The 23874-nt window shown below is 44.2% G+C and overlaps 2 protein-coding genes across 4 annotated transcripts in view; one reads left to right on the forward strand and one right to left on the reverse strand.

Moving 5' to 3' along the window:
• Positions 1 to 102: 102 nt before the first annotated feature.
• Positions 103 to 16453, forward strand: FAM161B (FAM161 centrosomal protein B). The gene is made up of 9 exons (XM_084892907.1): positions 103 to 247; positions 3413 to 3732; positions 4502 to 5052; positions 6436 to 6782; positions 7504 to 7631; positions 9414 to 9578; positions 9801 to 9900; positions 10684 to 10826; positions 11974 to 16453. The coding sequence occupies exons 1-9, from the start codon at positions 197 to 199 to the stop codon at positions 12110 to 12112; spliced, it is 1944 nt and encodes a 647-aa protein (XP_084749033.1). The 5' UTR covers positions 103 to 196; the 3' UTR covers positions 12113 to 16453.
• ZNF410 (zinc finger protein 410) overlaps positions 11694 to 23874 on the reverse strand; it is a 38016-nt gene continuing 25835 nt past the window's right edge. For 2 of the 3 annotated variants that reach the window (XM_084893257.1, XM_084893258.1), the window contains exons 8-12: positions 21751 to 21840; positions 21164 to 21289; positions 19612 to 19752; positions 18031 to 18158; positions 11694 to 14161 (exon numbers count right to left, since the gene is read on the reverse strand). In XM_084893257.1, the coding sequence (XP_084749383.1) occupies positions 14123 to 14161; positions 18031 to 18158; positions 19612 to 19752; positions 21164 to 21289; positions 21751 to 21840 (524 nt within the window). In that variant the 3' untranslated portion in view covers positions 11694 to 14122. Of the gene's footprint in view, positions 14162 to 18030; positions 18159 to 19126; positions 19331 to 19611; positions 19753 to 21163; positions 21290 to 21750; positions 21841 to 23874 lie in introns of those variants that run through there. The other variant, XR_014795829.1, reaches the window with a different exon arrangement.

Here is a 23874-nt window from a genome sequence, read left to right on the forward strand (position 1 = left end):
TCGGAAAACAATTCTTGCCTCGTTGGGTGGGATGTTTTGGAAGCTCCCTGGTAAGGGATTGGTTCAAGCATCCGCCCGGGAGCCAATCAGAGCACAGATATACAAAGGGGCGGGACTTAGCTCACCCAGGTAGAGCCGCCGCCGCCGCAGTCCCCGCCGGGGTCGCGGACGCTGCGGTCGGTGCCCCGCGGAGGAGATGACGGTGGGGAGGCGAGCGGGAGCCCCCGGCGGCGCCCGGGGCCTGCAGGTGAGGGAGAAGACGGAAGGGGGAAATCGGGTCTGGGCCCCGGCGAAAGGAATGCCTGCGAGAGGAGTGTTTGACGTTGCCTTGGAGACAGACGTAGGGGCGTGTTCCCGAGGGGCGTGGGATGAAATTGGTTGCGTTTACTTCTTTTCATTTTATTAAAGTATTATATGTGTACATATCTTATCATTGCCTCCCCCCCAAAATAAAGAATTGGTCTAGAACTGCCTGAACCAGAGCCCTATGGCAGGCTCTTAGCAGAACCATCGCTCTATCCCTTCAGCTCCCCCAGGACTGTCGTAGATTGTGGCGCGGAGAGATTAAGAAATTTGCCCCAAAACCCATATAAACAGAAAGTGGAATGGTGACTGCGTAGGGCCGGCGGGGAAGGATGAGGGGTGAGCTGGGAAGGGAGGTGGGAGAGGGATGGGAAGATTGGGGAAAACAGGGAGTGACTGCTAAATGCTACGGGGCTTCCTTTTGGAGTGATTAAAATGTAAAGCTGTTGGTGGTTGCACAACTGCGAATATACTAAAATCCACTGCACCCTTTAAATACGTGGATTGTATGTATTGCACGATGTGTGAATTATATCTCAGTAAATTCCTTTATTTTTTATTTTTATTTTTTATTTTTTAAAATATATTTTATTGATTTTGTACAGAGAGGAAGCGAGAGAGATAGAGTTAGAAACATCAATGAGAGTCATCGATCAGCTGCCTCTTGCACACCTCCTACTGGGGATATGCCTGCAACCAAGGTACATGCCCTTGACCGGAATCGAACCCAGGACCTTTCAGTCCCCAAGCTGACGCTCTATCCATTGAGCCAAACTGGTTTCGGCGTCAATAAATTCCTTTAAAAAGGAAGTTTCCTAAGATCACACACTCTTCAGTAGCAGAGTGAGGGCTAGAGCATATTCAGACCTTTGACTCAGTCTCGTGTTCTTTGCAGTGTTAGAGCTGGACCTTAGAGAACCCAGTAAAATCACCAGCAATCCAGCTGCAGTCAGTCATCCTCTGGTCCCATCCTGGCTCCACCACACCAGCCACACTGGCCCTCTTGCTTCTCCAAGAGTCAAGTTTGTTCCTGCCTCAGGTCCCTGCCCCAAGGTCTTCGCGGCTCCCAGAAACCGCTTACCCCAGATCCGAGCAAGGCTGGTCCTTCTCATCAGTCATGTGTAAATCCCAAACTCCTCCACAGCGAGAAGTAAAAATCATCCCAGGTCTGAGAAAGTACGATTCAGACCGTAGCAGACAGAGAAGGCCAGCAGCAAGATCAGCAGAAAACAGTGTTTCTCATAGGACCACACCAGACTGTAAAATGACTAACACCCCCTTCTAAATGAGTATGCTTACCTATCAATTACTTATCCAGCCCACTTGTTCTTGTCCCCTTTTGAATAAAAACTGCTCAGTCATCCACTCACTAAACTGTCCCCTCTTCACAGCAGCATCCACTCAGAGTTGATCCCTGCTTCCCCTAACTCTCATCAGAATTATTCAGGACAAGCTAACCCTAGAAAAAGCCCTCTCCCACCCTCTTACTATTGGTAAAAGCAACCCCCCTCCCAAGTTCCCTGTAATTTTCCATGGTTTACTGCAGCAAGTTAATAAACCTAACTCTGATTATAGTATAAATATACATACCTTCCACAATATATGTCTATCTTTACATAAATATATAGTCTTTATCTGATGTTTTTTAGCCCATCATATAAGGAAAGCTTCGTATAGCCACTCTATAATCCCGTAGTTTTATGGACTTCGCCTAATTATTATCTTCTATCTCTGTCTTCCTTTACTGGAATGTTAGCTTCATAAAGGCTTTGATATTTCAAGACAAGGCCTTATCTTGTTCTCAGCTTAATTCCTAGTGCAAATGAATCAATCACCTTATTTATATTTTCTGGAGTATTTAAACTCAGTTGGGTTTCCCATATTCTAGGACATTGCTCATTCAGCTAGACCACATTGTCTCTCCTGTTAATTATCCATTCCTAGTGACACAGTGGAATCAGCTAGAATATGAGGAAAGCAAAGACAGAGACAGAGAAAGCAAGAAAAAGAAGACTGAAAAAAGTTGGTAAAACCCCAATAGGGCAGGGCCCAAAGCGTGGCCAAGGTCATGGGTAGGATTCCTGGAGGGAGCAGAATGCCTGGAGCAGAGTAGGCTCTCTGTAAATGCTCACCGCACTGTGTGAAGTAGGGACCCAATTTCAGCTCTTTGCTTCTCTTTCCTCTTTGTCAACCAAGGGTTGCTGCCACCATTCAACACCAACAGAAGTCCCCAATTTTGGGTGCGGTTCAGGAGAGATTTTATTCAGCTCAGTTTGCAAACCTGGGGAACACAATCTGGGCACTCTGCTTATACAGAGAAGAGTGCCTTCTAGTCCCTGATCAATTTTCATGCAAATGAACCATAAACTTCTTGTGTTCTGATTGGTCAGTTAATATGCAAATGAGGATATAGTTGCACAGCTCCAGTTGGATCGGGTAGTCCTTCAGCCCATTGGTGGAATTACAGCTGAAGGAGCTCTAATATAAGGGTCAACGCAGATGGAGGAACACAGTGCCTGAGGCTGGCCGCTCCAGCCGAGGTTTTCCCTGAGGCGCAGTGTGGGGGAGGGACCATTGCAAACAATGGCTGCTACACTTTGGTTATGAATTTGAGCCCAGTTTACAACTAGGGATCTTTGGCAGGTATATTCTTTTTTGGGATTGACACCTTCGACCAAGCACACCCCATATACCAATTTGTGAAATTTCTTTTTAAAAATATATATTTTTATTGATTTCAGAGGGGAAGGGAGAGGGAGAAAGATATATAGAACCATCACTGATGAAAGAGAATCACCAATTGGCTGCCTCCTGCACAGTCCCCACTGGGGATGGAGCCCACAGCCCGGGGAATGTGCCCTTGACTGGAATCGAACCTGGGCCCTTCAGTCCACAGGCCCGCACTCTATCTACTGGGCCAAACGAGCGAGGGCGTGAAATTTCCTTAGAGCACTCTTATTTCTACATTGTCTTTCCTGTTAATTAAAAAATTTCTTTGTTCCTCCCCAGTCCTTAATATATAGAGGCTTATTCAAAGTGAAATTAACAGTTAAGTTGTGAATAAATTTGAAGTTATAGTTTGACCCCGATCTATCCTATTTCATTTTAGATATTTCCCCCCGGATCCTCCTCAGACACGGAGGCAGAAGAGGAGCTGCCTGGGGCCGGGCTGGCTTTGCCTGGGGCTGGCGGACTCCATGAGCTCCTCAGCCCAGAGGAGACAGATTCCACTTCTCCCGACTCGGCTGGGAGCTTTTATGAGACCCTGCGAGCCCTGAGGCAGAAAGGCCGGTGGTGCCTGTCGGAATCCCGTCATCCGTCTGACCCAGGCAGTGATGGGAGCCTCTCTGAAGACGATGAGGACCTGGCGAGTTTCTTCCAGAACAAAGGCAGGGGGGAGCCGCAGGCCCAGCGCCCCCCATCTCCAAGGTGAGGCGCTGCAGCACAAAGGCTGCTTCCCTGCACAACTCCCACCAAGGCCCGTGTTTCTTCCTCAGTGAAGGACCACGTGTCCAAGTTGCCACTTACTCAGGCTCCGGAAGAATCAGCTTCCGGATCCAAACATGCGTTCTGATTCCTACCCAGCGGTCCTGAATCACTCCGGGTCACCTTACCACCCGGAGCCCGGGAATTGTTAAACGGAGGCCTTCCCACACACACTCCTCCCTGAGAATGGCAGCAAGGTGCCTTTGCCTTGGCCAAGCCCTGATATGTGTATGCATGCTTTACCTCGTTTAATGTTTATTTTTCCTCCTCTCGATCACCCTGTACACAGGTATTATTTTGCCATTTTACAGATGAGGAGTTGAGGTTCCAAGAGAACCTTGCTGAAGGTCACACAGCTGGCAATTGTTTGAAGCAGGATTTTCCTCTGGCTCTGTCTGACTCTAAGCCCTGCTCTGCACCACTGCGCTGTCCCCCTGTGAAAATATCAGAATGCAGAGTGGCAGTTTTTGGATCAGTTATGAGAAGAGACTTCTCACTAAGGCCGATAGGGGGCCTGTGGGAAGGAGGGGGGCCTGGTTGAGAAAGGCAAAGGCTTAGAGGCCCGTGGGGCTGCGATGTTAGGCTGAGAAGCTAGATGCAGCCTGCTGGCAGAGAGGTGTGGGGAGGCAGCGGGGAGGAGGAGCTGGGAGGAGCTGGGCCCCGGGCCGCCCGGCCTGTCCTCCAGGCCCCGGCAGCTGCTTTCTCCCCCCAGGTGTGGCTACCCACGGCGCTGCAGCTCCCTGAGCAGCCTGCCCTCCGACCTTCCCAAGGCTCAGTCCCAGCCACCCGCAGGCTCCCGGCCTCCTTCCCAGCACAGAAGCCTCAGCTCCTGGGCATCCTCCATCACTGTTCCCCAGCCGTTCCGCATGACGGTGCGCGAGGCCCAGAGAAAGGCCCAGTGGCTGGCCTCGCCTGCCTCCTTCGAGCTCGAGAGGCAGCAGGCCCAGAGGCAGGGCCAGGAGGAGGCCGAGTGCCACCGGCAGTTCCGCGCACAGCCCGTGCCTGCGCACGTCTACCTGCCCCTCTACCATGAAATCGTGGCGCGCAGCGAGGCCCGAAGGCAGGCAGGGATCCAGAAGAGGAAAGAACTGCTGCTCTCGTCTTTCAAACCCTTCAGCTTCCTGGAGAAGGAGGAGCAGCGGAAGGAAGCCGCTCAGCAGAGGGACCTGGCCGCCAGTGCTCAGGCCAAGGCCGCCAAGCAGACTGCCTCTAGAAGGATCCCCAGGTCCATTCTGGAGCCAGCTCTCGGGGACAAACTCCAGGGTAAAGACAACCTTGCCACCTTGCTGCCTGCTGCCGGGGGTACAGTGAGGATTTATCAGGCTCGGGTTAGCCTGGCTTGGAGATGAGCTGCTAAAGACCCCTCAGTGAGTGGATGTGAAGGCCTCTGTGGCCGCAGATAGGAAAACAGAGAACCAATGAGACATCTAATGACTGGCTTAGACCGTGCCACTGCCTCTGAGGAAACCTCCCCAGCCTGGTGAGGAACTCATTTCAGAGTGCAGCTCAAATAGGAGACTCAGCTTTCTTTGCTCCTTCAGTAACATGTGCCATGTCCCACACATTGTTCTAGGGTGAATGAGTAGACATGGAGTTTGTGGACATGGAGGGAGACAGATAAATGACCACAACTGAGATGAGTCATTTGCAAGGATTATAGGGTCCTATGGAGTTTGTATCAAAGGGCCTAACTCAGGGTCCCCAGAGAAAGTGAGCGCTGAGGCTGACCCTGCAGGGTGAGCTGTGTTAATCTGATGAAGAGGGAGGAAGAGTGTACCAGCAGAGCTATAGCATGGAGGTAAGAAGGCTGAGTACATTCAGGGGTGAAAAGGTAGAGGGTGGAGAGAAGAGGGAGAGGGGAGGAGAGAGGTAAGCACAGTTTAGACCCGGGGCCTTGAGGGCTGTGGGAAGGAGTTTGGACTTCACCCAAGGGCATTGGGGAGCCACTAGAGGGTTTAAATAGAGTGGCTCATGATCAGATATGAAGTTCAGAAAGATCACTCTGATTGATAATTAAAGGGGGAGGTGCTAGACTCAGGGATGCTGATATAACGAGGCTATTTCAACAATTTAGTTGAGAAATTATGAAATTAGTAGCAGGGACAACAAAAAGGAGACTGGACTGGATACAGGTTAATGCGGAGGAGACGGTGGGACGTGTGACCGATAAGATGAAGGAGGGCGTGCCAAGAATGACTTGGACAGTGGGCGTGGGCAGTTGGGTGGGTGGAGGGGCCTTTCTCTGAGACGGGAGAGCTGGGAGAGGAGCAGGTGACTGGCCCATTCCTCCTGGTCACCCTTCAGGAACCAGAGAAAGCACTCAGTAAATGTGAATGGAGCTGATTCTGCAACCTGATTGGTACCTGGCAGTGTTCTCAACATTTATTGAGCTCTCCAGGAAAAAAAACAAAACAATAACAAAAAAATGATTTGTAGTGTTTGCCACTTTCTGTCGTGTAAATATGCCTATCATGGCCAGTTTCAGGCTTTCCCACATGGTGTCAGCTGGATCACAAAATTCCTGAAAAGTCAACATTTGGTTCCAGCGCATTACTGCTAGTGTTTAGAAGAGGGAAAGTTCTCCAAACCTTTTGGTATGAGTCTCGGTCCCTTCCCACCCCTCACCACCCTGACTTTTCTTCACAGAAGCTGAGCTCTTGAGGAAAATTCGCATCCAAATGAGAGCCACGGACATGCTCAAGACGGCCTCCTCCCCCGTCATCTCCTCCAGTCTCAGGGCTGACCCACAGCTCCGCACGGCCACCCGGACCTGGCAGGCGAAGCTCGGGTTCCTGCAGACTGACTTTGGGTTCCAGCCGCGGGTGAATCCTGCCGTCCCCGACTACGAGGGCCTCTACAGGGCCTTCCAGAGAAGAGCTGCCAAGAGGAGGGACACCCGAGAGGGGACTCGCAACAAGCCCTTCTTGCTGAGAACCGCCAGCCTGTGTCACACTCGGCGGCCCTGTGATGCTGCCGCCACCGGAGGGAGGAAGGTGAGAGCCCCGGCCGTTTGGGAGGGTCGAGGGCCACGTCTCGGTGGAAGGCACTTCTCATGCATTTTTCTATCTTAATTAAAAACAAAACAAAACAGTTCAGCTATAAGCAGATCAGATTCACAATTCCTATAAACTTAAGACCACAAGAATACTTCTTTTCCTTCCCTCTTGAAATTGAAGAAATAAGTTCAAGCAGGTCTGGGAGGCAGGAAGTTGGGATCAATTGTTGTGTCTCTCTACCAATTCCAAAGAACCCTTCTCATTTGATTAAAAACTTCAAGATTGCCCTAGCCAGTCTGGCTCAATGGATAGAGTGTCGGCCCCTGAACTGAAGGGTCCCAGGTTCTGTTCTGGTCAAGAGCTTGTATCTTGGTTACATGCTTGATCCCCAGCCCTGGGTCCTGGTTGGGGCACATGCGGGAAGCAGTCAATTGATGTGGCTCTCTCACATGGATGTTTCTGTCTTTTCATCTCCCTTTTGCTCTAAAAATCAATGGAAAAATATCCTCAGGTAAGGATTAACAATGAAAAAGCCTCCAGGATTGACATCCAAGTCTGTCCCAGTTACTAAGCTTGAAATCTCATTACCCTTGGCTTTAATCCCCGGAAAAAAGACCCTTAGTCTGATTAGTTTCTATCTTCACTGAAATTGATTCCAGCTAAGATGAAACCCAGTCACACATGCTGTCCCACCAATGCCAGCCTGTGCTTCCTCTAGGACTCCCCACAGCCACCGGCTGCTCCCCGGCCCAGGAGCCGTTCTCTGAGTGGCCTTGCTTCCCTCTCTGCCAACACCCTACCTGTGCACATCACAGACGCCACCAGGAAGAGGGAATCCGCAGTCAGGTGAGTGGTCAGGCTGCAAAAGACTCGCAGTGCCCGGCTCGTGGCCCACAGGATGGACACCACCCCGCCGCTGGGCCTCCCCTCCGGTGACCGGAAGCCTGAGGCGTGGAAGGGAATTCTCCGGTCAGGACAGGAACACATGTGGCTCTGCACACTCAGGGCTGGGAAACACCTAGCTGTCATTCAGCAAAGATTCACGGGCCTTACTCTGTGCCAGGAGAATGTCAAGGCTGGAGATACCTATAGTTTAATACCTAATCTGAAATACAGAAAAGCAACGAAGCAGCTACCTTATGTTGTTAGTGAGTGCAAAGATGAAGGAATACAGGGGACTGGGGGCACTGGGAAGCCTGGGGAGGGGACTCTTGTAATAGATGTCTAAGGTGAAACCTGAAGGAAGAGGAATAAGCCAAAGGCTGGAAAGAAAGTTTCCAGACAAAGAACAGCTTTGGTAAACACCTAGAGATGAAAAAGGAAGGAACCCATTGGGAGCAGGAACTCGGAGAAGCATGACGACAGGTGGCTGAGCCTGCCACAGAGATGATCACTCATGCACATACTGACATTCTCCAAGATTCATCTGGGGGAACTACCAGAATTCAGATGGGAATCAGGCACCTCCTTATTCTTACCTCTTTAACTGACCTTACTCTGTCATGGTATTGTTCTCATTGAGCCAGTAAGCGCTCCTCCACCAGGCCACTGAGACGAAGTGAGCAGAGGACCAGCATATTGGTGCTTTCCTGTGGAGCTCACACAGGAGTAACTGAACCGACTGGGCCCTTTAAGACCCACACAGATCGTAGAAATGTATTTAGAATCCAATGGATATTTCCCTTTTCCTCAAATGTCATAGAGCTACTAAATCAAGGCTGAATGTAGCAATATCCTGCGGTCCCAATTAGATATTATGAACCAGAGGTTGGCCCACCCTGCAGAGGATGTCTACCACTGCTTCTTAGCAATAGGGAGTTTGACATACTAGCAGATATTACTTTAATGTCCCCTTCCTACTCAGTCCACGTGAGTGTAGGCCAAGTGCAGGAGTCCTGGCTTTTTTCTTTTGGTGGAACTCTCCACACCTTGTAGAATATCTATACAAACTCAGTACTAAAAGTTGATCCCAAATTGTGCATAAAAAGTCCATTTCTATATCTGTATTTATCTGTATTCCCAAAAGACATAAACTCGGGCACCTCCCAGCCCACTCTTTATAGCACAGTGTATACACCAAGGGCAGACTTAAAGTCAGATATCCTAATTCTAACTTTGGCTTTTCCACTGATATGCTAGGTAGGTTTGGGCAAGTGGCTTACCCTGCCTGAGGCTACATCTCTTTGCCTATACAATGAATGCTCCTAGTTCTTAGTTCACAGGGCAGTTATGAGGATTACACAAGATAGTGGGCATAAAGTACTTGTGGACTGTTTGCACTGGTTCAGGGTATATAACTCAGCTACTGAACCAGCTATTAATATTCTGTTTCAGGATAGACAAGCCTGAATGTTTGGCTACTAAAATAAGGATATTTTATTCACATGTTTTCAGTTCAATGAGTGATACTCTCCTGGGTAGAATATCACTGTATCCGAGTGCTGGGAAGGCGTCATATGCCCTTGCATTTGATGCCAGAATCTTATTCTTTCTGAAATGCCAGGGAGGTAAATTACCCACCCACCTCCATTCATAGACATCACCAACTTTCCAGAGAGGTTACTAAGATTGCTTTTAAATACATCCAAGTTTGTCATCTGTATTCTTTTTCCCCCCTCCTCCCTGTAGAAGTTCACTTGAAAAAAAGAACCAAGCGCAGGAGAGTACGCAGTGGTTGGAGATGCATAAAAAGAAGTGTCAGGCAATGTCCAAATCGGTGACCTTGCGTGCGAAAGCCATGGATCCCCATAAAAGCCTGGAGGAGGTATTCCGAGCAAAGCTGCAAGAAAACCGGTCAGTGTCTTCCGCGTGTCGAAGGGTAGTGTCTCGGGACCCAGCAGATCACTGGCCTTAAAAACGGCACAACGGCGTTATTAGGCTAGGCTCCTCTGAGGGCAGTCATGAGTTTGCCAGGCACAGCTAGGAATTTACAATGTCCATGAGACCGACTCTGTTTAACTGGAATGAAGGGTATTCTGGATTGGAACAAGGCGCACTAAAAAAATCTAATTCCAGGAACAATGACCGTAAAAGAGCAAGAGAGTATAAGAAAGAACTGGAGGAAATGAAAAAGAGAATACAAACGAGGCCATATCTCTTCGAACAAGTTACCAAGGTAAAACTGAACAACCAGCCATCTTCTTTCTGTCTTGGATGAGAGAGTTCTTAGACGTGAAAGTTTAATATCTAAACATTTCCCGGAAGCTCAGGAAGATTCTAAATTGGGCCCCTAAGTAGTAATAGTAGTGTAATAATAAATGTCACTTGGGCTAAATTCATCCAAGACTGGACTCTGAAGACATCTAACCTGGAAAATTTCAATTCCTAGAGTTTCACTGTAGTCTAGCTTTCAGTATGAATCAGAGTGGGAGTTAGGTTCCATATACACAGTGAGTTTGGCTGTTGGCAAGCACATTTTAACTTATTAATGTGACTGAAAATCCAGTCTTTGCTGCTGTCCAGAGCCACTGTTCATAGTGGTGAACATCACCAGCTCTAGATCTGTGGCACATTGCTAGATCTCTAAGGGTTTTAGTCCATCATTTTCATCTGGACCTCACTTGGTCTTTCAAAAATTTAAGGCCTTGCTTCTCAAAGGTGTGGCTCCCTAATCAATGGCTGGCATCTCCTGGGACTGTTAGAAATACATAATTGCAGGCCCCAACTGAGACCTACCAAATGAGAGTCTACTTTTTACAAAATCTTCAGATAGCTCCTAGGCACTTCAGATAGCTCCTATGCACTTGAAAACAAAGCTCGAAGTAATTTCTATGCAAATCTTGTCCTCACTAATGGGAGAGGGTGGTGGTGAACAGTATTTTAGGATATGGGTTAAACTAGTAATTTAGAATTAACAAGAAATTCACAAGACAGTTACAGATTAGTTTCCGTCCCACAGGACCTTGCCAGGAAAGCAGCAGAACAAAGGTATCAAGACACCCTGAAGCAGGCGGGGCTGGATGAAGACTTTGTGAGGAACAAGGGTCAGGGTGCCAGGACCACACAGGGGAAGGTGCAGCTGGAAGTGCATGGCTGTCCCAGGTAATCCCAGATGCTGCTGTCCCCCCGCAGGCATCCGGGTGCCACCCCTAGCAATGCCCCTGGGAGGAGCCTTCAGGACAGCCACTCATATTTTGAGATCACTATCCTGTACTAACATGGAAATTACTTGTACTTACATGGAAATTGAATTGCCAGATCAACTGCATTTTCAACAGAAGCCAGAAATCTTCATGTTGGCAACTAATTTAAAAATTACTTGGAAATACTGTACAGGCAAAATAAAACAGACATCCAGACAGCTCCAGATTACACATCTGAGTTTGGAGAGAAGTGCAGTTGTGAATAAAATATACCCTTTGTAGCCCTAACCAGTTTGGCTCAGTGGATAGAGTGTCGGCCTGCAGACTGAAGGGTCCCAGGTTTGATTCCGCTCAAGGGCATGTACCTTGGTTGCAGGCACATCCCCAGTGGCAGGTGTGCAGGAGGCGGCTGATCGATGTTTCTCTTTCATTGATGTTTCTAACTCTTATCCCTCTCCCTTCCTCTCTGTAAAAAAATCAAAATAGCCGAGACCGGTTTGGCTCAATGGATAGAGCGTCGGCTTGGGGACTGAAGGGTCCCGGGTTCGATTCCGGTCAAGGGCATGTACCTTGGTTGCAGGCATATCCCCAGTAGGAGGTGTGCAAGAGGCAGCTGATCGATGACTCTCTCTCATCGATGTTTCTAACTCTCTATCTCTCTCCCTTCATATCTGTACAAAATCATAAAATATATTAAAAAAATCAAAATATATTAAAAAATATATATATACAACCATTGTATATTAAGTCTAGATTCCTAAAATTTGAAACATTATTTTCCTATTCCAGTTCCAATGCCACCAGTCAAAAGTATTTCCACTCCATGTTTGAAAAATCATGTATATTTTTATTTCCCATAAAATAAAACAAAACTGTTTTTCTAGCCTTTTTAAAAATAACTCAGCACCACCTCCTCCATTGAGATCGTATACATCAAAGGGAATAAAGCATCTCTAATATTTTCAATTTTATTGTTTAAGTCCCAATTCCTCTCCCCATTTCCCACCTAGAAACTTTTGCATCCCATACAATAAAAATGTTGAGACCATCCTTAAGCTTTACATGCTTTAATTAAACATTTTTTCATATTTTTATTTATTCTGCAGCACCCATGAAACTACAAAACTCGGCATCAGAAACCCACAGCAGGATTTAGAAGAACCTCTAGAGCAGCCTGCAAGCCCCAAGAAGGAGCAGGAGGAGCTGGCTTATGAATCGCTAGATAATCTCAAACCACCTGCCTAACCAGTACACTTAATTACTGCTTCTCAATAATATTAGCAACCAAAGTGGGGTCAGATCAAGGCAAGGGAAAACTTGGGTCTTGAGTCATGGCTATTCTTGGAGAATGGGGAAAAGTAGCAGATATCAGGGAATGGTTCAAGTAAATCAAAGTGAACCTCAGGGTGGAGGGAACATACCTGAGCTAAGGGTTCTTACTTTGTGCCTCACACTTAAATATTAGGGACAGAAAAAGGGAACAAGCCCCAATGCCTACAGAGGCTAGTCAGAAAATAAACGGGTTGAATGGGCTGGCTGTAAGGGAGTAGGGGACAGTAGAGCTGGAGTCTCTGCTGGAATACAGGTCCTGAATTGCCAGAACAACTGCATTTTCAACAGAAACCAGAATTACTTGGAAATACTATACAGGCAAAATAAAACACTTGGGGGATGACAAGTTTGCAGCCTCTAGCACAGGGTTTCTCAGCCTCAGCACGGTGGACATTCTGGGCCAGATGAATCTTTGTTGGGTGCAAGGACAGGGAGTCTTGTGCAATGTGGGATGTTTGCTGGCCTCTATTCACTAGCTGGCAGTAATGTCCTCCAGTTGTGACAACCAAATATGTCTCTATGTCCCTAGGAAAGTTGGGAGCAAAATGTTCCCAGTTGAAAACCACTGCTCTAGTATAAGAGTGAAACCACAGGAAGTAAAAACTGGCATTTTAAGAATACAAGTAATACATGAACTCAATCTACATAGCACGATTATACATGTCATTAACAAATTGAGAACTATAATTTTAAAAAGCAGTTCTTTCCTGTTATATATTTAGAATGTTATCTGTGAGCATGTGTGTGTCAGCATGAGGTTCACTTTAAATAAATCTGACAGTCATGATTTTCTACTAGTAAGTGATCTTTGGAATACTTCTCACTAACTATAATTAGATGTTTTCTCAGTAGCTATAGAGACGGGATAATAGCAAGAGTGCCTACTCTAACAGAAGCACCTTTCTCATGTTTTTTTTTCACTTTCTGGGAAAATTCATTGCTAATTTTCCAGACCCAGTCGTGGTTCTTTCTGGTGAGGACAGAGTGACACTCAGGCAATAGCTATCATCTGGGTTTGGTAGTTAGAGATGAAGATGTTCGTGTCATGTTCCCCAAGACTCCTGAGCTCGGTCTTACCTGCATGAATCCTAAGGGTAAATCAATACCTTATCTTAAAGGTGAAGACTGAACTACTTTCTTAATCTTCTAAGAGAACAAATTCTGTCTAAAAACAATCCAAAGAACTGACTGGGCTATTTTGTTTATTTAAAGGGAAAACAACTGAAGTTCTGAATCATGTGATTTAACTTAAAAAAAAAAAAGCCCTTTAAACATGCTACTGTATGTTCCATGAACAAAGAAGCAAAGTGACTAAGTAGAGGTGTATGGGACAAGATAGTACCTCAGCCTGGGCCAAGTAGGGATTCAAGTAATTTATTGTTTGCAGCCCACTGGCGGAGAGTGTCTTACTCTGGTTGCTAAAGGGAGAATATCACAACAGAACTGACATCACTCCCTTCTCCAAAGCAACAAGGCATCTTGAAAGCTCAACTTCCTGGTGAAGTTTTATGGTTGGTGGCAGGACTTAGTTCATCCACGTGATAAGACAGCAGAGGCTGGGGTGGTAGCTCTTCGTAGGAAAATCTCCTCTCAATAGTTATACTGAGATACGTCAGCCAAACATAATCAATTCATTTTTTGGGAGAAGTCCGTCCCCAAATTTTCCAGTGGGAAGAGAGGTAGGTACAGTTACCTAGCCCACATTCCCTGCTTTCTTCCTTTTCTGGGTCAGATGAGAGTCTGAAGAGAAGCTCTCTTGCATTCATCTTCTTTGCCAGGGAAGATGCACAGAGGAAAAAGCAGGGTCTTGTCATTTACAGATCCATTTGGATTCTGGCAGATTGGGAGCCATAAGCAAGCTTGTTCCCACTATATGCTCACTGGGATCAGATAGAGCTGCTCTTCAGGATTCAGTACCCATGCTCATGTCCGCCTTTCAGTTAAATCTCCTTGGTTTAGTAACTGTAAAAGAATGCAACAAAATCTGGAATAGGGTACTGATGAATAAAAGAAAAGTAATTCATACTAAGTAAAGGTTTATGAGTGGGATTGGGAAATGCACTGCAGGGGCCAAGTCAAGGATATCTAATTCCAAAGCAAGAGCCATGCAGATACTGGCCTTGAGACCATCCTTAAGCTTTACATGCTTTAATTAAACATTTTTTTCCATATTTTTATTTATTCTGCAGCACCCATATGCTGTCATTTTCACTACGGCAATAAAATGTCCTGAATCTATAAGTCAAACTATTGTTCGAATATTCGTGTACTTACCAGTCAGTGAAGGAGGAATGTATGACTTACAGGGAAATTAGAAATGGTGAGACCAAAAATCTTATGTCAGTGTTAGCTCAAGTACAGGCTGCAAGTTCAAGTAGAAATAAAAGGAATGGAAAGCTATTCCCAAAGAGTTCATGAGAGCAAGACCAGACTCGAAGAACTCCAGGGATTCCCTGGGCTTAAGGAACACCTTTCCTGTGATGAAGTGAGACAAGCCTGAGACTCTAGCAGGGTGGCAGCTAGCATGGACATTCTGCTCTACACTTTGTTGAAAGGCGGTTTTGTACAATAATTGATGAAACTGCGTTCCATTTTATTATGAAAAGAAAATGAGATAGGAATACAGTGAAATTCAGCATACAAATTTGGCTTATTAAAATCTAATCAGCCAAAACCGGTTTGGCTCAGTGGTAGAGCGTTGGTCTGCGGACTGAAGGGTCCCAGGTTCGATTCCGGTCAAGGGCATGTACATTGGTTGCGGGCACGTCCCCAGTAGGGGGTGTGCAAGGGGCAGCTGGTCGATGTTTCTCTCTCATCGACGTTTCTAACTCTCTATCCCTCTCTCCTCTTCTCTGTAAAAAATCAATAAAATATATTTAAAAAATAAAATAAAATAAAATCTAATCAGATAAATTATTGACCTGGAGATGTATTTACTTGTTGACCTCAATTTGGATGAAGGTAGTTTACAGAGAATGTAACAGTACAGAATTTAAAGACATTTAAACAAAGCACAAATTTCATTTGATGCTGTGTGGTAGGGATGTAAGAATGGTATGCTTCTAACCTAGGCCAAGATCTAGATGTTGGAACTCAAAAACTTAGCAATGGCATTTTATGAGAAATGGTATGGAATTTGTAATTTGTTTTATCTGGAAAACATGCTAAGATATAGTCAAACTAGCTGGCAATCACTTATTCTGTAAGTGTAGAGCACACTCTAAGGCCTTGTTCTTGAGTTCAAGAATGTGGACTCGCCCTGGCCAGGTAGCTCAGTTGGTTAGAGCATCATCCAGGTTCGCCAAGGTTGCAGGTTTGACACTAAAACTTATTCCCTGCCAAAACCGGTTTGGATCAGTGGCAAGAGAGTCGGTCTGCGGACTGAAAGGTCCCAGGTTCGATTCCGGTTAAGGGCATGTACGTTGGTTGCGGGCACATCCCGGTGGGGGGTGTGCAGGAGGCAACTGGTCGATGTTTCTCTCTCATCGACATTTCTGGCTCTCTGTCTCTCTCCCTTCCTCTCTGTAAAAAAAATCAATAAAATATATTTTTTTAAGAAAACAAACAAAAAAAACTTATCCCCTGATTTCCCCCAAGACTAGCACTTACTACAGCATGTAAAAATTGCCAGTTATTGATCCATCACCCTTCCTATTCTAACCTCTCTGCACAGCACCACTCCAGCGACACCATTTACATAGTTATGGAGTTATAAAAGGCAGAGGTCCCAATTCTGACTGTAAGTTCTTTGAGGCAGACATTGTATTTTATTTACATTGTACAACTAGTACTCAGTAGAGGGCCTCATACATGTTAGGTACAAAATGTATGATGAATGAATTATGATTTTATACATCCGGCATTAGTTTGGGGTTGCTTGGAGTATTTCAATTTTAAAAAAAAAAGGATTTTGCCCAGGCGGTGTGGCTGACGCATGAATCAGGAGGTCACAATCGGAATCTGGTCAGAGCACATGCCCGGATTTCGGGCTCCATCCCCAGTAGGAGGCATAGATGGATGATTCTCTTGTCATTGATGTTTCTATCTCTCCCTCTTTCTGAAATCAGTGACATTTAAAAAGTAAAATAAAACTTAAAAGTATTTAGCAGTATAGGAGAGTAAAACTCCAAAGTTTCAAATATAAAAAAAGGTTGAGTGTTTCAGATTAGTTTTGCCAGGTAATAATTTATAACAGGGAAGACTGAACTAACTTTCAGAGCAATCCAATAGTTGGTGAGGAAAAGTACTTTTTTTTATAAAAGGAAAGCAAGGAAAAAAGAGAATTAGGACATCACCATTTTGCAAGCTCTAATGTAAAAATAGATTTAGGCCATAATCAATAATGTTTGCCAAAGTTTTTACTTAACTCACTAGTCTATCTTTTTTTTTTTTTTTTTTTTTTAATTTTTGTTGATTTCAGAGAGAAAGGGAGAAGGAGGGAGAGAGAGAGATAGAAGCATCAATGATGAGAAACATTGATCGGCTGTGGGGATTGAGCCCAAAATCCAGGCATATGTCCTTGAGCGGAATAAAACCCAGGACCTTTAAGTCCACAGGCTGACGCTCTATCCACTGAGCCAAACCGGCTAGGGCTCACTGGTCAATCTTCAGATCAGTAAGAGGAGAACAACTGATTATCATGTGTCTCCTGATGAGATGTCATAGGAAGCAAGAATGCCACATATGAAATATTCTCTTGGGGGTTAAGGGGAAACATGAATCTAATCAAGATTCTAAATATAATTATCATCTTTTAGAAAATCTGTGAATAGAAAAATATATTAAATAAGAACAGGAGTCAATCAGTCAAAATCAGAATGTTGGAAATTCTATAGGCAGAGTAACCCAATTCCTTAAATAGATAACCATACTGGGGGAGGGGGGAAAGTGTGGTTGGGTGTAGGTAACTATTTTAAAGAGAATTAAGAATTATTAAGCAATGCTCTGGGACCGGTTTGGCTCAGTGGACAGAGCGTCGGCCTGCGGACTGAAAGGTCCAGGGTTTGATTCCAGTCAAGGGTATGTACCTTGGTTGCGGGCACATCCCCAGTAGGAGGTGTGCAAGAGGCAGCTGATCGATGATTCTCTCTCATCAATGTTTCTAACTCTCTGTCCCTCTCAATTCCTCTCTGTGTAAAATCAATAAAATATATTTAAAAATCTAAAAAAAAAAGAATTATTAAGCAATGCAATGTATGGGTCTTGTTTGAATCCTAATTCAAACCAACCAACTATAAAAGATATTCTATTTTCTCTATACCCTTTGAACAATTCCATAATAAATATTTTAAAATAAATAAGAATAAAATAGATAAAGGAAGGCTATATAGGTGAGACATTTTCCAAAGCAATAACCAGGAGGCAGCTGATTGGTTTCTCTCTCGTCAATGTTTCTCTCTATCCCTCTTTCTTCCTCTTTGTAAAAAATAATAATAATAATATATATATATATTTTTAAATAATTTTGTAAAATTATTTGTCAGTACTTTTTTTTTTTCTTCTGAAGTACCACTTTATCCAAGGATGTTATTTTCTTTATAAAAATAAAAGCAAACTCATCTCATAGTGAAGCAGAAAACAGAAGGAGCAGATATTCATTAAGGCATGTGAATACAGAATATTAAAACTGAGAATCTCACCTGTAATTGACCAAGTTCTCAATTCAGGCAACCCTACAACTCCGGCTCCTTTCTGAGCTTAAAGGAAGAGGTTCTATTCAAAGCTTCTGGGAAGCTGAAATTGGAGAATTTTTCAAATCCTCCGAACTAGATTCCCAATCACTCTCTGCATCAGTTTCCACAGCAACAAAACAAGGGCGAGAGACCATTTACCTCTTGTGGATTTACGGCAGTTAACACAGAAACCTCATATGACTGCCTCCCTGACTGCATGGTCACCAAGTGATGTGTCACATCAGGCACTGAAGACAGGGGACGTGGGGATCCTTCAGCGAGCACCTCTGTGAAACAGCAGAAAAAAACGTTTCAACAAGAAGTGAATCCACAGATACCTACCTGCCTTATTAAGCCTCTTAAGAATTTTTAAACTGTTCCCTGAAAAACTGAATCCCATGTTCCTGTATTTCTTACAAATTAATTCTTATCTGAAAATCATTTATCAGTGAATTTGAAAAGTACTATATTATAATACAACAGGGAAATAGGAAGAAAAGGCAAAAAATCTTGATATTGTTGCTGACCAGTTTTAAATATGCCAGAGTAATACGGCTTATCACTGTTAACTGGATCAACACTGTTAACTGGATTAACACTGTGTAGGAAACAGGACAACAGCTGCTTAGGCAGGCAAATCAGGAAACCAGAGGCCACCCTTAAAGCAGCCACCAATAATACAAAGAGTACAATGTGTGCAGGTCAAGAACTTAAATCTAGCTTCACTTCAAAGCGCCTACTCTGTGTCCCTTCCTCCTCACGACTTTCTTCCTTCAGGCAGCAAAGTACCTCCATGCAATCCCTGTGCCTCAGGCTTCAGTCAGCCACGAGTATCGTTCATGAAACAGAGGAGAGGTAAGTGTAGAGCACACTCTAAGGCCTTGTCGGCGCCACGGAGAAGTTACACAGAAATGGTCATGGATGCCCCAAATAGACTGAGAACAATATGAATAACTAAAACACAGACCTCAGACTTACTCAGTGTTCATTAGTGATATCACTATGAAGATCTTTTGGAAATAGTTTATGTATAAACCACTTAGCCCTCAAATTTCAGTTTTAGTGACTTTTTTAAACTTATAACTGCTCTTCCTTACTAGACCATATAATTAACACTTGCTTATTACTGTCTTCTGTTTCCCATGTGTAAGTTTTGACTTCTCAACTAGATTTAAGGTCCCTGTCTTCTGCTTTTTAATCTTTCCCATGGTGCCAGGCATGGAGTAGGCACTGAATAAATGCATGCTGACCTCACCTGGAACGTTTTTCAGAGAAGAGGGCCTGGCCTGTGTAACTTGGGTGAAATTTCTACACCAGAGAGAAGCAACTGTTTCCTAGAGAGCCCTTGCTTTCCTCCCGAAGATATGGCTTTGATGGTATGGAGAAATTGCTTTATCTCTCCTCTGTAAAACCTGGTTATGTTCTGTTTAAATGTTTTAAAAGTTAAGTTCTTCCATAACTGCAATAGGAAAAATAGAAATAGTTGGGCTAGGATGCTAGGATTATGGATAATCTTCTTCTTAAAAATTTTTTCTCTTTTTTGTTACATCATCTTTTAAATGAATTTTTTTTTTAAAGTTCACTTATCCACCCCAGACACAAAGAACACAAATGCTACTCAATCATAAGACAGCTACTCACAAGAAATGAAATGAAAACCTCCATTCTGGAGACAACCCCATTCCTTAGTCTCTAGTGGCAGCCCACTTTCCCCAAATAAAGGAGAGCTGAAATTCTTACCATCATCAACTCCTAGGATGGAATTGGTATTTGGTAGGTTCAAGGACTCTCCACCAAGGCTGGGCTGGGGATTCACAGACACCAGGTTTTTACTGGGTACTGAAGTCTCTTCAAGCAAACTACTGCCCATTAGTGGCTCAGCTGCACAGAGAACAGGATGTGAGAGAGAGACAGCACTCAGGCTGCATCTGGTCCCCATTCTTTCACAGGAAGCCTGCCTTTTCTTTCTAAAAATTAACCTGCCTTTTGGACACCACCTCCTGTTTCATCTACTTTTGAAAGCAAGAATAAGCCTATAAGGAAAGGGTTCGGCCTTATGAATAAACACCCTTGCTTGTGAGCTGGATAACTAGCTTATAAAATAGGGTGAATGCCCTTAAAGGAGCGTTTGGAGTGAAAGAACTGGTTAAGGAAAGACATGGAAAAGGAATAATAACAAAAAGTATCAAATTTATGGTAAAAAGGAGGTCATGACTGATAAGTAAAATATGCTTAAACTCTTGTCATACAGAAATCTTTATCATAGTGATACTCAAATGCTGGTTCATGGATCAGCACTAGTTACCATCCAACTCAGGGAACTTTTAAAACTATAGATTCTGGTATTTTACTTCCAAATAATCTCACTTATCAGATTGTTTTGTTTTATTTAGGAGGAGGAGTAGACAATATGAATATACTGTTTATATTTTAAAAGCTTGTGGCTCAGTGGTTGAGTGTCGACCTTTGAACCAAAAGGTTCCCAATTCAGCCGAAACCGGTTTGGCTCAGCAGTAGAGCGTCGGTCTGCAGACTGAAAGGTCCCAGGTTCGATTCCGGTCAAGGGCATGTACATTGGTTGCGGGCACATCCCCGGTAGGGGGTGTGCAAGAGGCAGCTGGTCGATGTTTCTCTCTCATTGACGTTTCTAGCTCTCTATCCCTCTCCCTTCCTCTCTGTAAAAAAATCAATAAAATATATATATATATATACAAAAGGTTCCCAATTCAATTCCCAGTCAGGGCACATTCCTAGGATGCAGGCTTGATTCCTAGTAGAAGGCCTGCAGGAGGCAACTCATCAATTCTTTCTCATCATCGATGTTTCTCTCTCTCCCCCTCTCCCTTCCTCTCTGAAATCAATAAAAATATATGTATTTTTTAAAAAGCTTGCAAAGGGCCCTGACCGGTTTGGCTCAGTGGATAGAGCGGCGGCCTGTGAACTCGAGGTCCCGGGTTCGATTCCGGTCAAGGGTATGTTCTTTGGTTGTGGGCACATCTCCAGTGGGGGATGTGCAGGGTGCAGCTGTTCTCTCTCATTGATGTTTCTAACTCTCTATCCCTCTTATTTCCTCTCGGTAAAAAAATCAATAAAATATATATTAAAATAAATAAATTAAAAAAAAAAAAAAGCTTGCAAAGGGTTTTACTGTATGGCTAGCTATGTTTGGAAACCACTAGCCCATCAAATGAGACCAAGTCTCGACCCAAAACAGAACGAGAAAATTCCCAGATGACCAGGCATGCCAGTTATTTGGCAAGAAACAGCGCTCCACCGAAGCCTGTCTCCTCACCAGTTTGCTCCTGCTCTTGACTCCCAGCTGTTCCCATCTGCAAGTGATGCTTTCTCATGTGCACGTTCCTGCTCCCGCTCTGAGAGAAGGTCTTCCCACAGACTTGACACTGATGAGGCTTCTCTCCTGAAACAGGGACCAGGTTAAAACAGGGGAGCCAACATGACAAGGTACATTCCTGACAACAAGAAAATGGACTCAAGGCCTAGATGGGGAAGCCCAGAGAATGTTCAATTACATAAGAGGCTGCTCCTTCTCCCACCTCTCACCTTCCCCAGCCTCTCAACCTCCAGTAAGAAGGCAGGAAAAGTACCCGAGGAAGACTTAGCATACTGTTCCCAAGCCCCAGTCAGTCCTTTCCAGACCATTGTTCTGTTGCCTTCATAAAACATCTTTGCTATAAGGTCATGGCAGCCACACAGAATATTCACTTCCCTTTTCAGATACAGGCTTCCACAGAGCTCTAGGATCTGTACCATCCTCAAGGATTCCAACCCTGGGTTCCCAATACCCCCTTCTCCGCTTCCCCGCACCACTCTCCCCGTCTTCAGCATCCACCCTGGTGGTTCTGCACAATGATGTGGTACCTGAGTGAACCACCAAATGTTTTCGGAGGCTGGAATACTCAGCAAAGGAACGGCCACAGCCTTGGGCTTCACAAAGGAAAGGCTTCTCTCCTAGAAACAGAAAATGAGATAAAGACTCAGTCTTCTGGTGAACTCTCTCTCACTCTCTTTTCCCACCAACCGTTTTCTGTTTCCAATGACTTAATCTGATTTCTTTAATTCAGGCCATATAATTTCAATTGGCTATCTAGCAAATGTCACCTCTCAATGTTCTGCTAGTATACAGCCCACCAGACTTCGCTGCCCTTTTCTCCCTCCTGGCTCAAGAGCTGACCCTCACCTGCACTGACCTACCTCTTTAGTGACCACACCCCTCTGAGGACATCAAGATTAACAGTACGTAATATATGCTGCTAGAATTTTAAACTTATAAACTTTAAACAATTTTCTTTAAGAATCAGTTTCTAGCCAAAACCGGTTTGGCTCAGTGGTAGAGCGTCGGTCTGCAGACTCAAGGTTCCCAGGTTCAATTCTGGTCAAGGGCATGCACCTTGGTTGCGGGCACATCCCCAGTAGGGAGTGTGCAGGAGGCAGCTGATTGATGTTCCTCCCTCATCAATGTTTCTAACTCACTATCCCTCTCCCTTCTTCTCTGTAAAAAAAAAAAAATCAATAAAATATATATATTTTTAAAAAGAATCAGTTTCTAGATCCATTAAAAAAAGATTTTTAAAGTTATAAAGTAGATATTATATATTTTCATTTTATAAAAAATAAAATAAAAACATGTAAAGGTACATCAAAAATCTATAAAACATGTTAAAAGTAGTGGTATTATAAATTACTTATTTTCTTTCCACTTTTCTGTAAATTTTTTCTACAATATTACTTAGTTATTTAAAAATCAAACATGCATGGTAAAAACTGAATAAAGCCTGTGGACTAAGTGGCAGTACTGTTAACATCCTGGCTTTGATATCGCACTGTGACTGTATAAGGTATCACTTTCTGGGGAAGTGGAGGAAGAACACACAGAACTTTTTGTACTATTTTTGCAATTTCCTGTAAGTCTATATTTTTTTCAAAATAGAAAGTGAAAAAAATCAGATGTAGTCTCTTGTCCTCTAAGGGTCACAGACTAATGTGAGAGAGATAAATGTATTTATAAATAACACCAATATAAATTCTTCTACAAAAAGGGCTATAAGCATTTGGAGAGGGAAGAGACTCTGATTGTGGTATTTTTTTAAAGAAGCGGAATTTAAGCTGGTCATAAAAGATGAAAGGATGGAAGGAAATTCCAGGCACACGAATAGCATAAGCAGAGCCTTGAAACTGAGAGCACCAGGGCAAGTTCAGAAAACAGCAAGTGTGAAGTAACAAGAAATATATACACTGGCCTCTCCCCTGGTTCTCAACACAGAGCTCCTAAAATCCTTATAAGTAAGGGCACTAGGAGACTCTTCTGTTCTATCATTTAGCCTTTAATCCCCGTTGCTGAGGCAGGTTTCCTAACACCCTTGTAAATTTCCTAAGTGACAGAGCACTAGGAGCATCTTTTGTTCTAATATTTGGGTTTGATCTTGGTTTCCGACACAGAGTCTCAAATCCCTTGGAATTTCCTGGGTAATAATGTCTGTTGTTTAAATGAAATGACTCTTTGTGGGCTCCTGGATGGACCATCCTATGATTAGCAAGTTGGAGTTTTCAGTCTATGAAATGGAGCCTCCATAAAACCCCAAAGGCACACGGTTCAGAGAGCTTCTGGGCTGGGGAACACATCTACACGCTGAGAGGATTTTGCAGAGATAAAGTACAAAGGAGAAGAGGAGGCTTAAAAGGCAATGTTGCATTATGGTTAAAGCATTACTTACTTGACCCTGAGTTCAAATCCTGACATTACCAGTTATTAGTACGGGGAAGATATTTAACCTCTCCAAGAATTAATTTTGTTTGTGTGTTTATAATCATCACCAGAGGATATGTTTATTGATTTGAGAGAAAGAGAAAGGGAGAGATTGGTTGCTTACCCTAAGTGCCCCAACCCTAGATCAAACCCACAATCTGGGTATATGCCTGACCAGAAATCCAATCAAACCAGTAACCTTTTTGGTGTATGGAACAATGCTCAAACCAACGGGGCAA

The sequence above is a fragment of the Pipistrellus hanaki genome, assembly GCF_964339955.1.
Source record: "Pipistrellus hanaki genome assembly, chromosome: 1".
Lineage (NCBI taxonomy): Eukaryota > Metazoa > Chordata > Mammalia > Chiroptera > Vespertilionidae > Pipistrellus > Pipistrellus hanaki.

Bases quoted from the DNA above. Each gene is read 5' to 3' on its own strand.
- FAM161B (XM_084892907.1), top strand. From the start codon at position 197: ATGACGGTGGGGAGGCGAGCGGGAGCCCCCGGCGGCGCCCGGGGCCTG. The intron at 5,053-6,435 runs GTAAAGACAACC...TTTTCTTCACAG, and splicing joins TCTCGGGGACAAACTCCAGG to AAGCTGAGCTCTTGAGGAAA. The intron at 9,901-10,683 runs GTAAAACTGAAC...TCCGTCCCACAG, and splicing joins TCTTCGAACAAGTTACCAAG to GACCTTGCCAGGAAAGCAGC.